The 12,289-nt window shown below is 32.7% G+C and overlaps 2 protein-coding genes across 2 annotated transcripts; both read right to left on the reverse strand.

Moving 5' to 3' along the window:
- Positions 1–467: 467 nt before the first annotated feature.
- LOC107905581 (probable BOI-related E3 ubiquitin-protein ligase 2) lies at positions 468–2,872 on the reverse strand. The gene is made up of 4 exons (XM_016832270.2): positions 2,656–2,872; positions 2,430–2,530; positions 1,854–2,179; positions 468–1,052 (listed from the first exon to the last, which is right to left on the reverse strand). The coding sequence occupies exons 1-4, from the start codon at positions 2,727–2,729 to the stop codon at positions 525–527; spliced, it is 1,029 nt and encodes a 342-aa protein (XP_016687759.1). The 5' UTR covers positions 2,730–2,872; the 3' UTR covers positions 468–524.
- A 6,444-nt stretch (positions 2,873–9,316) lies between these two features.
- Positions 9,317–11,417, reverse strand: LOC107905582 (uncharacterized). The gene is made up of 3 exons (XM_016832271.2): positions 10,313–11,417; positions 10,054–10,239; positions 9,317–9,963 (listed from the first exon to the last, which is right to left on the reverse strand). The coding sequence occupies exons 1-3, from the start codon at positions 10,802–10,804 to the stop codon at positions 9,679–9,681; spliced, it is 963 nt and encodes a 320-aa protein (XP_016687760.1). The 5' UTR covers positions 10,805–11,417; the 3' UTR covers positions 9,317–9,678.
- Positions 11,418–12,289: the final 872 nt, after the last annotated feature.

Below are 12,289 nucleotides of genomic sequence, written 5' to 3' on the forward strand. Positions count from 1 at the left end.
CCTCTGAGAATCATTGTAGTTATATATTGTTCAACCTAACAAAAAGCAACTGTAATCACAACTTTAGATATTTTATATAACCAAATACTCGAGGAGAAACCTTCTTGAAGCATTTGGGATTTGCATCAACCTACACTCACTTTCTAAACTCCCACACTGCATGTTTTTGCTTCTATATAACCCCCCTTGACAACAAAGACCAGGAACCTCACATATGCATTGGTCTTCCTGTGTTTTTTTTATCCCCTCAATAACATTCTCATAACAAGGTCTCCCGAACACCTTGCTACTTAAACTAGCATAAGCATGTTAAAAATAAAACTACTTGAACATAACAGTGAACGAGAGAATAACAATGAACACTCATTCAACAGCTTAAGTTAGTGCAGGTGTAGTATCCTTAATATGCAATGGATGACATAAAAGGGCTTTTGAACAACAAACTGACAAACTAGCAATCATCAATATCACAAGAATACAGGTTATAACTTTAGTATAACATTAAAGCGTTTATACGTATATCATTACATAAAGACCTCCATACCAATAAACTTAGATGACTGACACAGGGGGCAAAAACTAAGCTTACTTTCACAACTTTTACACAGGCAGAGATGCTTACAAGGTAACAAGAGCATGCAGGCTTCATTCACTGCACAAACCTTACAAGCCATCAACTCTTTCTTGTCGCTATTCTCCTTGCAGAGCAGTTGGAAATCAATGGCTCGGCCATTGCAGCATGAAGCTGTATCATCGACCTCACTATCACCAGATCCTTCCTTACTATCTCTACTTTGAGCATAAACTTGCTGAAGATTAAACTTGAGGGCAGTAATCATGTTCTCATTGTATCTGGCTCGTTGCTGCCAGGCACCTGCTTCCATTGTCAGTTGCTCCATTTTTTCTTCAAGTTCCATATTCTTTTTGTTAATATTCTCCACTTCTGCTTCTTTTTCACGAAGTTTCTGAAAAACTTTCTCTTCCACAAGCGAAATTGTCTGGAGCTGGTTAGCCTGAACCTTCTCCAACACAGATTGCCGTAATCGGTCACCCTATTGAAAGAAAACAGATTAGAAGTTAATGCCAAAATATAACATAAACAATAGGTCACCTCAGAGTGTGGAGAACAGAAACATCCTCCAACTATAGAATGACCAAGCATGATAGATCATCAAAATTGATGAATTGAAGTTTGTCAATGTGAAGGACAAAAATAGTTCACTTTATTCAATTCCACACTAGTTTTCTTCATTTCTAGCATAGATATAATTAACCCTTGTTTCTGTAAATAAGTAGAGTTACAAAACTATGCACACGATGAAGAGATCCATAATTAATGACAAGCTGAAAACGCAGATGGTTAAAGATATATCTTAATTGCTATTACTTCTACAAAACAATGAAAAGAGAATGGGGAAGAACATTACTATCACAAAAAGTTCAATACTAATAGTTAAAACGTTGAAGGGGAAACATAATGAACATATGCAGGACATGCAAACACTTGACTCGTTCTCAAAAAGCACTCCACTGCTAGGTAACAACAATGACCACAATCTCAATGAAATGTAAATTTGACATAACCGCCTTATCCAGAGCTTAAAGAACCATTAACCACACCAAGAAACTTCAAGCAAACATACGAAACAAACATCAACAGCAAAATTTTAGCACAAAAGCATAATAATGTTATAAGCATTAAAGGATCATAAAATCCACTGATATCCACATATGGCGTAAATGATGTCCTAAATAATAAATCAATCCTTGCAACAATGGTGGAAGCTAATCAAACATGTTTTATTTCCGGTTAACTACATTTAAAAACTAAGCTAAAGACAACAAAGACAGACCTGAACTTTGAGGAACCTATCAATCTCTGCATCTTGTCGTTGCAACTCATTATCTATGTCGTCACCAATGAGGGACAACAAAGCCGAATCACCCGAAGAAGCCATTCGATTATTATTGTTATTGTCAAGTGACAAACCTAACCCTGTCGAGACTGACTGTGCTTGAAAAAAGTCAACAGAAGATATTTGTGAATTGTTCTCCAAAAAATCTTGTTCCTTTAACTTCTTCCTTTTAGGCTCAACCCCATTGTTCCATTGCATCTCAGCTCCTCCATCACTCCCATCTGTCACCGGAACCGGACCCGGTGCAAACCCCACAACATGAACTAAACCAATAAAAAAAATCAACATACCCAGTTGTTATAAGAACTTTTTCATGAATGCATCTGAATCCCAAAGACATTAAACAACAAAGTTCCAAACTTGATGCCTAAAAGGTAAAAGAGAGAGAGAACTAAGTTGTAAGCTCACGCTAACTAGCAGTAAAGAAGTTCAATTTTAACTTAACTTCATATAATTCTTCATCAATTAAATAGAAAAATAAAGACCCTTTTTTTTTTTTGGAAGAGGAATTACAAGGAGGGATATATGGAGGATGCTGAGAGGAATCTTGTAAATTAGGCGTATTGTAATAAGCAAGTGGTGGCGAAACCTGAGCGTCGATTGCGTACATGTTCCTGAGACCAAACATATTAGAAAGAGGCATGTTCAAAATTTTAGGGTTTTCTTTTTTTTAGCAGAAAATCAAAAATGATTTTTTAGTTATTAAAAAGATCGATCTTTTTTTCTTTTGGGGATTTACCTGAAACTTTTTGACTGTTGTTGTTGTTGTTGAGGTTGGTAGTGTTGTTGAAACTGCTGCTGAGGGAACGCCATTTTTGGGAGGGTTGAGTTTTCTTTCTTTCTTTCTTTTTTTCTCTTGTAAATTCTCTAGAGAGAGAAATAGGAGACGAGTTTTTCTGTCGTATAGAGAGAGAAGACGATGCGTAGGCGCGTGGCGATGGACAATATTCCTTTTTATTTCTAGTTTGGCCTTATTATTTATTTTATTTTTCGATTCGCGCCATATTTCCTTTTAATTACCAGAAAGACCCCCTTGTTGATTTGCTTTTTTACAGAGTAGCCCAATTCCGATGGCCAAAAAGAAATCCATATCCATATTTATACCACTATATATAAAAAAGGTCCTAATGGCTTCCACAATTTTTTTTACACAAATTCATAATTGATAAATTTTAATTTCAATCCCTTTATTTTTATAATCTAAAATTGATCAAATTTTCATTTGATCCCTATATTTTGTTGAAATTTGAGATTTAACAATAGACACCTGTCTATTTTTTTAACATAAAACCATAATGGGTACATTTCAATTTCAATCCCTTTATTTTTTAGATTATAAGATTAGTTGAATTTCAATTTCATCCCTATATTTCATTCAAATTTGAGATCTAATCTATATATTTTAATTTTGACATAATTTGGTGCCTCAAGTTTTATAATATCATTAGCTAGTCTAAACATTTTATTCTAATTAAAATGATTATGTGAATTTTTAAGAATTGTTAGCACCATTAAAATTCTTTATTAAATTCAAATTGGGTACAATATTTTTTTATTACATAAATATCAAGTGATTTTTTTATTATTTCAAAATGTCAGACCAACAAATTTAACAAAAAAAATTTAATAATCTTAACAAATGGACCTAAATTTTTAAATTTAAAAAGTAGATAACAACATATTTGAAAATAAATATATGAAGATTAAATTTCAAATTGTAATGTTTAAACTTTTAACTCTATGATTTAGTTAAGAAATAAATAATTAAATCAACAAAAAGCATTGGTAGAAACCATACTAGCACCTAAGGACACATGGCACTCACCCACATGTTTCCCTCTTTTTGCATTTCATAGAAAAGGCTAAATTTCCGGTTTGCTCCTTTTAATATGTTAAATTTGAGATTTAATTTATATACTTTAATTATTAACATAATTTGGTACCTATAGTTTTTAATGTTATTAATTAGTCCACTTTAACACATTTTTTGGGGGTTTTCCCTTTTATATATATATATATATATATATTATAAGATAATAAAATTTGACCTTAGTAAAACTTAAGATTTAATTTATATATTTTAATTTTTTTAATTTGATTCCTCTATTTTTATAATTTGATTCAACATTACTTTTATTGTTAATAACTATTAAGTGATCTTTTTTTTAAATGTCATACCAATAGATTTAGTAGAAGAATTTTAATGGCGGTGACTATTGCATCTGAATTTTTAAATTTAAAAAGTAAAGAGACTAAATTCTAGATGTATGAAGTCTATAAACACTTAGAGCATATTTTAACCTTCAAATTTTTACTTTATAATTTGATAAAATAATTAATCAATCCAACGCGAAATGTGAAAGCCATATTAGTACGCATTATATTTAAGTCCTAATTAAGTTAAGAGTTTAATATTTTAGGATTAAAGTAGATCCTTAAATATAGAAAGAAAATATATTAATAGGCTGTAATTTACTTTCTAATTATGTATGAGATTTTTTTAAAATTTTAATTTTGTTTAAGTCCTATATTGCATGTATTTTACTCAGATGTTTTTGACATATGAGTGCGTATATAATGTAAAAAAAAAATTTACCTGTCTTAATTTGACGGATAATGTGCGTGTATAATGTAAAAGATTAACTGTCTTAAGAAAACATCCCTTTTTTTTTTTTCATCTTTACATCCCTTTCAATTAATTATAATTAAAACTCAGGCGTAAATGCGACAATTTAAATTGAACTATTAAGTGAAGGAGAAAAAATTATATGAAAGCAACACCAACGATTAAACACAGGTTCAAATATTTTTAGAATTCTCAATTTAATCATTCATTTATTTTGAATTTTTATTTAAAATTATAGTTTAAACTATTTAATTTAAAAATAAATTATATCAATAGGTTACGAATTAATCGGATATTAATTTAATAAAAAAATTATAAATAGAAGGATAATGCGCTTCAACGCACTCAAACTCACACTCTTTTATATTGACAATAATGCTCATGTCAATCGAGTTAAGACTTAATCAACAATATTATTATATATCTTAAATTCAAATAGTAATAGGACAGAAATATAAATAACATATATAATTATAGAGTTAAGAAATACATAATAAGATTCATAACAAGTTGGTTTGTTTACGGTATAATCCCAAACAAATATTAAGAAAATGTAAATCAAAATTTAGGGATATATATGTTAAGATTTAAGCGTACAAATACCTGAAATAATTTTGATTTCTAGAAATAATTCAATTATTCCACATTTATTGTACCAAGTGCTCTGTCCAAGTAGATCATGAAATTAATGCCTCAATATATTAGATCTAACTTTTACATTTGTTCCATGTACATATTCCTCACAGTAGATCAAAACTATTATCTCTAATATTATGGGTTTTCGTTAAATTGAATCAAGGAAAATTGAATGATTTTTTTTTAAATTAATTAAGTTGGTTCTATCTCGATTAGAATTATTTTTCGAATTGAGCTGAGTGAAATGAAATTCGAATCGAATCGAATTATTCAAGTTAAATTAAAAAATTTAAACATATCAAATTAAAATTTTATTACAATATGACTAATTTCATTTTAGATCATACAAATTTGAAGTCATATATATATATATATATATGAAAACTCTTTAAAAAAACAAGTGAGAAAAATATAAAGATATTTTAGTATCATAAACTTGAATTGGTAAATTACTTGTTTAGGTCTTCAAAATTATTATTTTGGAAATTTTAAAAACAATTTTTTTTACATATTCTTTTGATTTTTTTTAGAATTTTTATTTTTATTTTTATATATTTTTTTATGAAACTTAGAATTTTTTTATAAATGTTTTTGAAATTTTTTTATAATTTCTGTTAAGAGAGACTAATTTGTACATTTTTTAAATTGTAAGGGATCAAAGTGGTATTTACACGAATCTGTTATTCGAATTATTTGAGTTGTAATTTCAACTTGACTTGAACTTGGAAAACCGAATTATTTATTCGAATTGGCTCGAAGAGCACAAATAATTCAATTTAATTAACTCAAAAATTAAAAATATTATTTTTTTGGAGCAAAATTAAATTTTAATCTAACATAAGCAAAAATAATTCTACATCTTGTGTTTATTGACTATCAAGATGTCTCTCTGATTGCATTTTAAGAAAATCAAACATTTCCCCATTACGTTCCTAGCTTTAGAATGTTTAAAAATAAATAATTATTCTTTAAATCGTGGACTGTGATTTTATTTCCATTCATTCCAACAAACATTGCACAAGTAGCAAAAAAACTAGTTTAAATTCAACTTATTATGTTAATATAAAAATTCTGAGCCTTTTAAAGATTGCATCTCAAAGAACTCTGAATTTGCAATAGATCCTTCCCGTCTAGGTAAGATATGCATCTTATGCATATCTTATGAACAAACCCCTAAGACATTTATGGCACTTTCATTCTTCCTTAATTCAATGTCCAAAGTATGCTTTTTATTTCTCATTACTATTTGCTAAGCAAGAAAGGTGGAGGATAAGTCGAAGGTTAAAGAAACAAGCAAGATGAAATCTAAAACTGAAAAATCTGCAATGTGGTTGCTAAGGTGACTTCTGACCTGAAGTTATTCAGTGATATTTTTCTAATGTATGTAGATTCGGTCGGGCCTTTTTCAGAAGATGGATCTAATTTTGAGTTGTTTTCAAGTTTCATCATTTTCTGTATGAAACTCCCCATAGTGTAAAACTAGATATTTTAGTTAAAAAATTGATATGGATTGTTGGAAAAGTTGTTATTGTTCTGTCCATATCTTGTTATAGCGAATTTTTTTCTCTACTTGGGTCTTGAATAGATTTTGTTTGTATTAAGTTCGATTTGCTTGAATGTGACTATTTGACAAAACTTAAGCATGGGTTGATTAGGTGAGAAGACTCCCAACCGAAATACTTGAGGTAATTGGATAAACATGAAAGTCTTATTATTAGAATGTTATTTTTAGAAGTAAATATCAGATTTATTCAAGGGAATTTTGGAGTAGTTGGAAGATTGATCTATGAAGATTTTTATGTGATAGATACTTAGGGTAATTAATGAGATAATTTCAACTTTTAAATAGGAGCTTAAAGCTTACCAAAACAATGTTGATTGACCATTTGAAAAAGCTTATAAATAGGTTGTTTTGTGCCACACATGAAGAGAAGGTTTTTGAGTGTCTTTGTTGACAACTTTGTTGTGTTCTTGTGGTTATTTTATGACATTCTTTTAGATATTATTTGGAGAGGTTTATTGATTGTGTTGTGAGGTACTTGGATGAGTGATTTGTGACAATTGGGGTCAATATTAGGACCACAATTGCTTCTTTGTGTAAGAATAGATTGGGCCTAAGCCAATAAATGATTCAAACGATTGTTGAATAACATCATTCACTGAGCGACGCTTTGTAGACGTAAGACTGTTGTGTCTAGAGCTCGTCATGGGTTGGGTAAGGCCAATTCAAAAATTTAGGCGCTTTTTCTAGACTCAGGTTTGGCCCCTCCCGAAAAATGGGACTAAAATTTTGCCCAAGTTCGACTTGGATAAAAATGCTAAAATTTGAGTCTGTCCCGCCCGTATTAAAATTTTTATATTATTTTTTATATAAAAATAAATTTAAAATATAATACATTAAAATAAATGTTTCCCAACAAATGAACTAAGATAGGTGCAACTTAGCAAGCAAATATATTTAAAATAGTAAAAAAATTAATAATAAAATAATAGTTATACAATTTAGAGTTGGATTGATGAAAGTTAATATGCAAATATTATTAGCTAATTATGAATTTTGATTAAATCAACTCTAAAACTCAAATTAAACACTAAAATGTATAACATAGTTATCTTCAAGTATCAAAAAATATATAACTTTTATCAAATATAGTACTAAATTTACAAAAAAAAACACAAATAACATATTAAAAAAATCAAACTTAAATACCTAATTGAAAATAAATACATGGATCAAATGTACGGAAAAGGAAATGTTTGAACTTTTGGGTGAATTAATTAAATTCTCAAGCCGTCAAATTTGACTTTAATTATGAAATTTATTCAACGTTGAGAAATCAAAACATGCTTCACTTGAAAATTATGTTGAAAATTTGTGTTTGCATTGTTTTTTAGAACCTTGCCATTTTGAATAAAATAAGTCAAAACATTTTTATCTTAAAAGGTCACCAAGCTCCAAAACTCTATTTTTCTTCTAAATCCAAATTGGTGGACTTTTCACCAATCCAGCCAACTCCATTACCGACCATGTGATAAAAATTAAAAAGCACTAAGCATTGCTAATTAGAGGAAATCGATGTCCTTGGTGGATTCACTTCAATGCTTTTCATGCCCTGAGCCCAATGATATATAACCCATTCACTGATTGACTGAGACAAATAGGCATGGGCAGTAATGATGTCCTTAGCCTCGCAGTATTAGAAGAGTCGGGAAGGCATGCAGTCATGTAGTATCAATTGACACGTGATTCCTGTCGCCTACTACTCTAATGATTCAACCTTCCACCATCAATGCTCCAAATCTGAAGTTTCTTCATCTTGGCCAACCTCATCAATGCTGCCTACTGCTGTAGTCAGCGCTTGGGTTGGTCACACCAACTTCTACCTCGTGTGTTAGGAAAATTGAACGCCCTGGAGATTGAGGAAGAAGGTGGCATTGCTTGGAGGCCTCAGAGGATCTTCTTTGCACCAGATAACGATTGTCTACGACAATATAATTATCACCCAATACAACCATGCATGCATATAGCCATCTAAAATACAATCTAACTTTAATCAGATACCCCATTTTTGACTCGGCCGAAAGAAGGGTATATATCCTCCTAACTCACCCAAATATTCCTTTACTATATCATTGGAACCAAAACCTTACTTACTATTCAAGAAAGAACCTGATCTTCGTTTCTTGACCAAGTTTTTTAAACCTCACTGTTATTTGTCAGAATTAGACTTGTTTGAAATAACTTAAAGCAAGATAAAGATCTCTGTCCAAAAGTTGTTAAGAAGAGAGATCGGCCATTATTGAATCTAAAAACTTATTTTGAGATGTTAATCCTGTTAATGATAATGTCTGGAGTTTCCTTTTTCAGAAACTGAACCATGTTCACGAGGGTGTGTTAGTAAGCATGTGCACGAACATGCCTGACCTTTGTCTTTAACGAGGCCTTATTCTGTATTCACAAAATAATTAAAATGTTCCAATATATTATATTGCGTGCTTATTAGGACATTCCCTGCAAATCACATGCCAAAGAGTCGAAGCTTAATCCCATTGTTTTAATCTTAGATATGGAAAACATAATGGCCTAAGAGAGCTTTAAACTATTTGTTGCAACATCAAAGTAAAAAAAAAAGTTGAATTTGACCAAAATCATCTATTATTCGCTTTTCTAACACTGAATTTACGAAAAAGAATGGATTACATTTTAAGTAAATATAATTTCTTTTCCTTACTTTTACATTAATAAAAAAATAATAAAATTTGATCACTCACAAGCCACCCACCGAATTCAAAGTATGTGGTTTTTCTGACTCAATGGACACACGGGCAGCCCCAATAAGTCCACAACTGCCCAGGATCTCCAAACCTGCCCGCTTAGCTGTATCTCTCGTTCATTTCCCACTTTTTCAACAAAAGAAGAACAATAAATTATTAATAAAACCCAAGGAAAGGAAGAAAAAACAAGCATCTTCAACGTGTTTTCCATGTGATTGGATCTTATCAATCGTATGTGCAAGATTTCTTGAGCGAAATAGGAACATTGAGTTTCTTGGGATCGAAAGTTATGTCGCATTCTATTTTCTTGTAGAACTTTGGCTTCACCAATTTGCCCAACACATAAGCTCTTGATCGGACAACGAAACTCAGTTTAAGTGAAACCGGAAGCGATGTCGTGCCTGTTGAACTGCTCAAACTGGCTCCACTCCCGTACAAAGGAACCTTGTTTCCCATAACCATTACAGTTACAGACCTTTGGCTCTTCCTTGATTGATAAAATTTCTTCATCTGAAACCACCCAGATTCAATAAAAATGACAAGACATTATAAACTTTGTAATATAATGCAAATGTTGGTTTCTTTTGGAACTGGACTTACGGTTCCTGAAGCAATGTTAATTTGAGAATAGGATAAATCAAGAAGAGTTGATGCGACATGGACGCCAAAAAATGTTCCAGTGTTTCGATAAATCATTTTCACTGTGGAGTTCATGGTGATCATATCTGTTGACACCCCCGTAAAATCTGAACCAGCTTGGATCTTGAATTGCTCAAATTTTATACTCTGCAAGATGAAACAAAAGCAAATCCATCATAACCCATCTCGTAGTTGAATCTAAAAAGCTCAATGGGAGTACCTTCATTGTAATTTTGGGCTTCTGGGGTCTGCTAGCTCCCCAGAGAATCAAAGAAAACATGGAGAACAGAATGAAGAAGCCAAGAACAAAAGCTAAAAAATAGCATCGCCGAGGAAGTCCCTTCTCACGCTCTCCATCTTCAAGGAGCCCTTCTTCTTCAATGACATCACATTCTTTCCACTGCTTATGTCCCTTCCTATGTGCTCCCCTAGACGACGATTCGTTAGGCAAGACCTTGCGGGATCCGGGTTTAAGGGACCCCGAAAACCGGCTCGATGAGGACTCACGCGAGTGACGGTCCACGGAGGCATGGGAATGCGGTGGGGATCCCATGGGGCTGAGCACTGGCGTGGAGTGGAACGACGTCGTTGTCTTTTCTCCATCGTGAGAATCACGTGAAGGGCTCTGCACGTAGTAAACCGGACGCCGTGGTGACCTCGTTGGCGATGATGGGGCGAGGCTGGTGACCTCTGAGTCCGTCTTGGCGTGCATTGTCGGCGGCGTTAACTTCAGTTGTCACCCAACAAGACAAAAACCTGTCTTTTTTTTGCGTCAGTTTTGTAGTAGGGTTTATTGCAATTTCGGGGTACGTTTTTTATTATTTGGATTGGCGTGATGATATGACTTTATGGAGGAGTTTGTTTGTCAACGGTGCGAGTGAAATGGAAGAAAAAAGTATGTATTATTTGCTGTAAGCCTGTAACACGTGGATTATAATTTTAATCTGCATTAAAATAAATAGTGGAGGAGGAAGACAAATGCAAAAGTGTGCGTTTTGAGTTGGGGGATTAGGGAGAGGAAGCAACGGAGGAGTCATTAACCGACAGCAATGTTACAGTTGGCACTTGGCAGCTCTTTCTGGTTATGGCAGTGGCACCAACAAACTATTATTTTTGGTTTCAAATATAAAACAAGCTTAGCTTAAGGGTTGAGGGTTCCGTTTATTGGACCGGCAAATGAGAGGTGTGTTGTTTCTGGTTGATGGACATATCATCTGGCCTGTGACCGACCACGTCAAAATTTGGTTGCACTATTCTAATTACCAACTCTTTATTTAATCTTGAAGTTCTCTTTCTCTCTCTGTTTTTTTTTAGTACTTCCCTTGGTGGGATGAGGGCAATAAGATACACAATAATAATAAAAGAGAAGTGGCTGGTGGGTTTTGACCATTTGTTTGAGAATTACTTGTAAATGAGAGAGAGAGAGAGAGATGCCAAACTAATTGTCGATTTGTGGGTCACACACTGTCAATCTCTTCATCAACGGCGGGGATCTCAAGTTTGTTGATGAGAGCTCTAGAATAAACCATGTGCCCCCATGTGGGATGATACCTGCTCTCAGCACACCAATAATTCTGCCGTTCTGTAAATTTATCTTTTGGTTTTTCATTTTTCTTGGATAATAAGATTTTTTACATATATAGTTGTTACCTTTACAGGTTAGATTAGCTGCAGAGTTAGACATAGGTACCTTCACTTACGCTAAAAGAAATCATGCCATGCGCTTACCTCTCTCACCAACGAAACCGAGAAAGGTTGTTTTCAATGGAATGGCAGAAACCCAGATCCCAAACACAAGGTTTGGGTTGTTTACTGCACTCTTGAATCCAAATAAGCTCACGACATACATGGGTTACAATCAAGAGAGCCTTTCATGAAACTTCCAATAGCTAATGGGCTTGAAGTAAGTTTAAAACTAGCCTACTAAGGGCACTTTGTGCCCCAAATATTCAGCAGGAAATATCATTGACCCTTTTCTTACCTTTTTACATGGATTTTTCTCTGAATATTTTTACTGGCCCAAATACCCTGCTCTTTCTGTTACGGGCTCTAATTTAATGACATTGATCCATTCTCATTCCCAACCATTATATTGTCCATAAAGTATTAAACTAATCATGCACCCAACAGCATATGATCAACTATATTGACCTGATGAGTCAACTCCCTGACAGGTAACATTGCCCATAAATTATTG

Source organism: Gossypium hirsutum, chromosome D05 (assembly GCF_007990345.1).
Source record: "Gossypium hirsutum isolate 1008001.06 chromosome D05, Gossypium_hirsutum_v2.1, whole genome shotgun sequence".
NCBI classification, from domain to species: Eukaryota; Viridiplantae; Streptophyta; class Magnoliopsida; order Malvales; family Malvaceae; genus Gossypium; species Gossypium hirsutum.

Excerpts from the sequence above, each read along its gene's own strand:
- LOC107905582 (XM_016832271.2), bottom strand. The coding sequence starts at position 10,804 with ATGCACGCCAAGACGGACTCAGAGGTCACCAGCCTCGCCCCATCATCG. Across the intron at positions 10,240-10,312 it reads AGCCCAAAATTACAATGAAG|AGTATAAAATTTGAGCAATT; the intron begins GTACTCCCATTG and ends TTCATCTTGCAG. Across the intron at positions 9,964-10,053 it reads TTAACATTGCTTCAGGAACC|ATGAAGAAATTTTATCAATC; the intron begins GTAAGTCCAGTT and ends GGGTGGTTTCAG.
- LOC107905581 (XM_016832270.2), bottom strand. The coding sequence starts at position 2,729 with ATGGCGTTCCCTCAGCAGCAGTTTCAACAACACTACCAACCTCAACAA. Across the intron at positions 2,531-2,655 it reads CAACAGTCAAAAAGTTTCAG|GAACATGTACGCAATCGACG; the intron begins GTAAATCCCCAA and ends GTTTGGTCTCAG. Across the intron at positions 1,053-1,853 it reads ATAGGTTCCTCAAAGTTCAG|GGTGACCGATTACGGCAATC; the intron begins GTCTGTCTTTGT and ends TTCTTTCAATAG.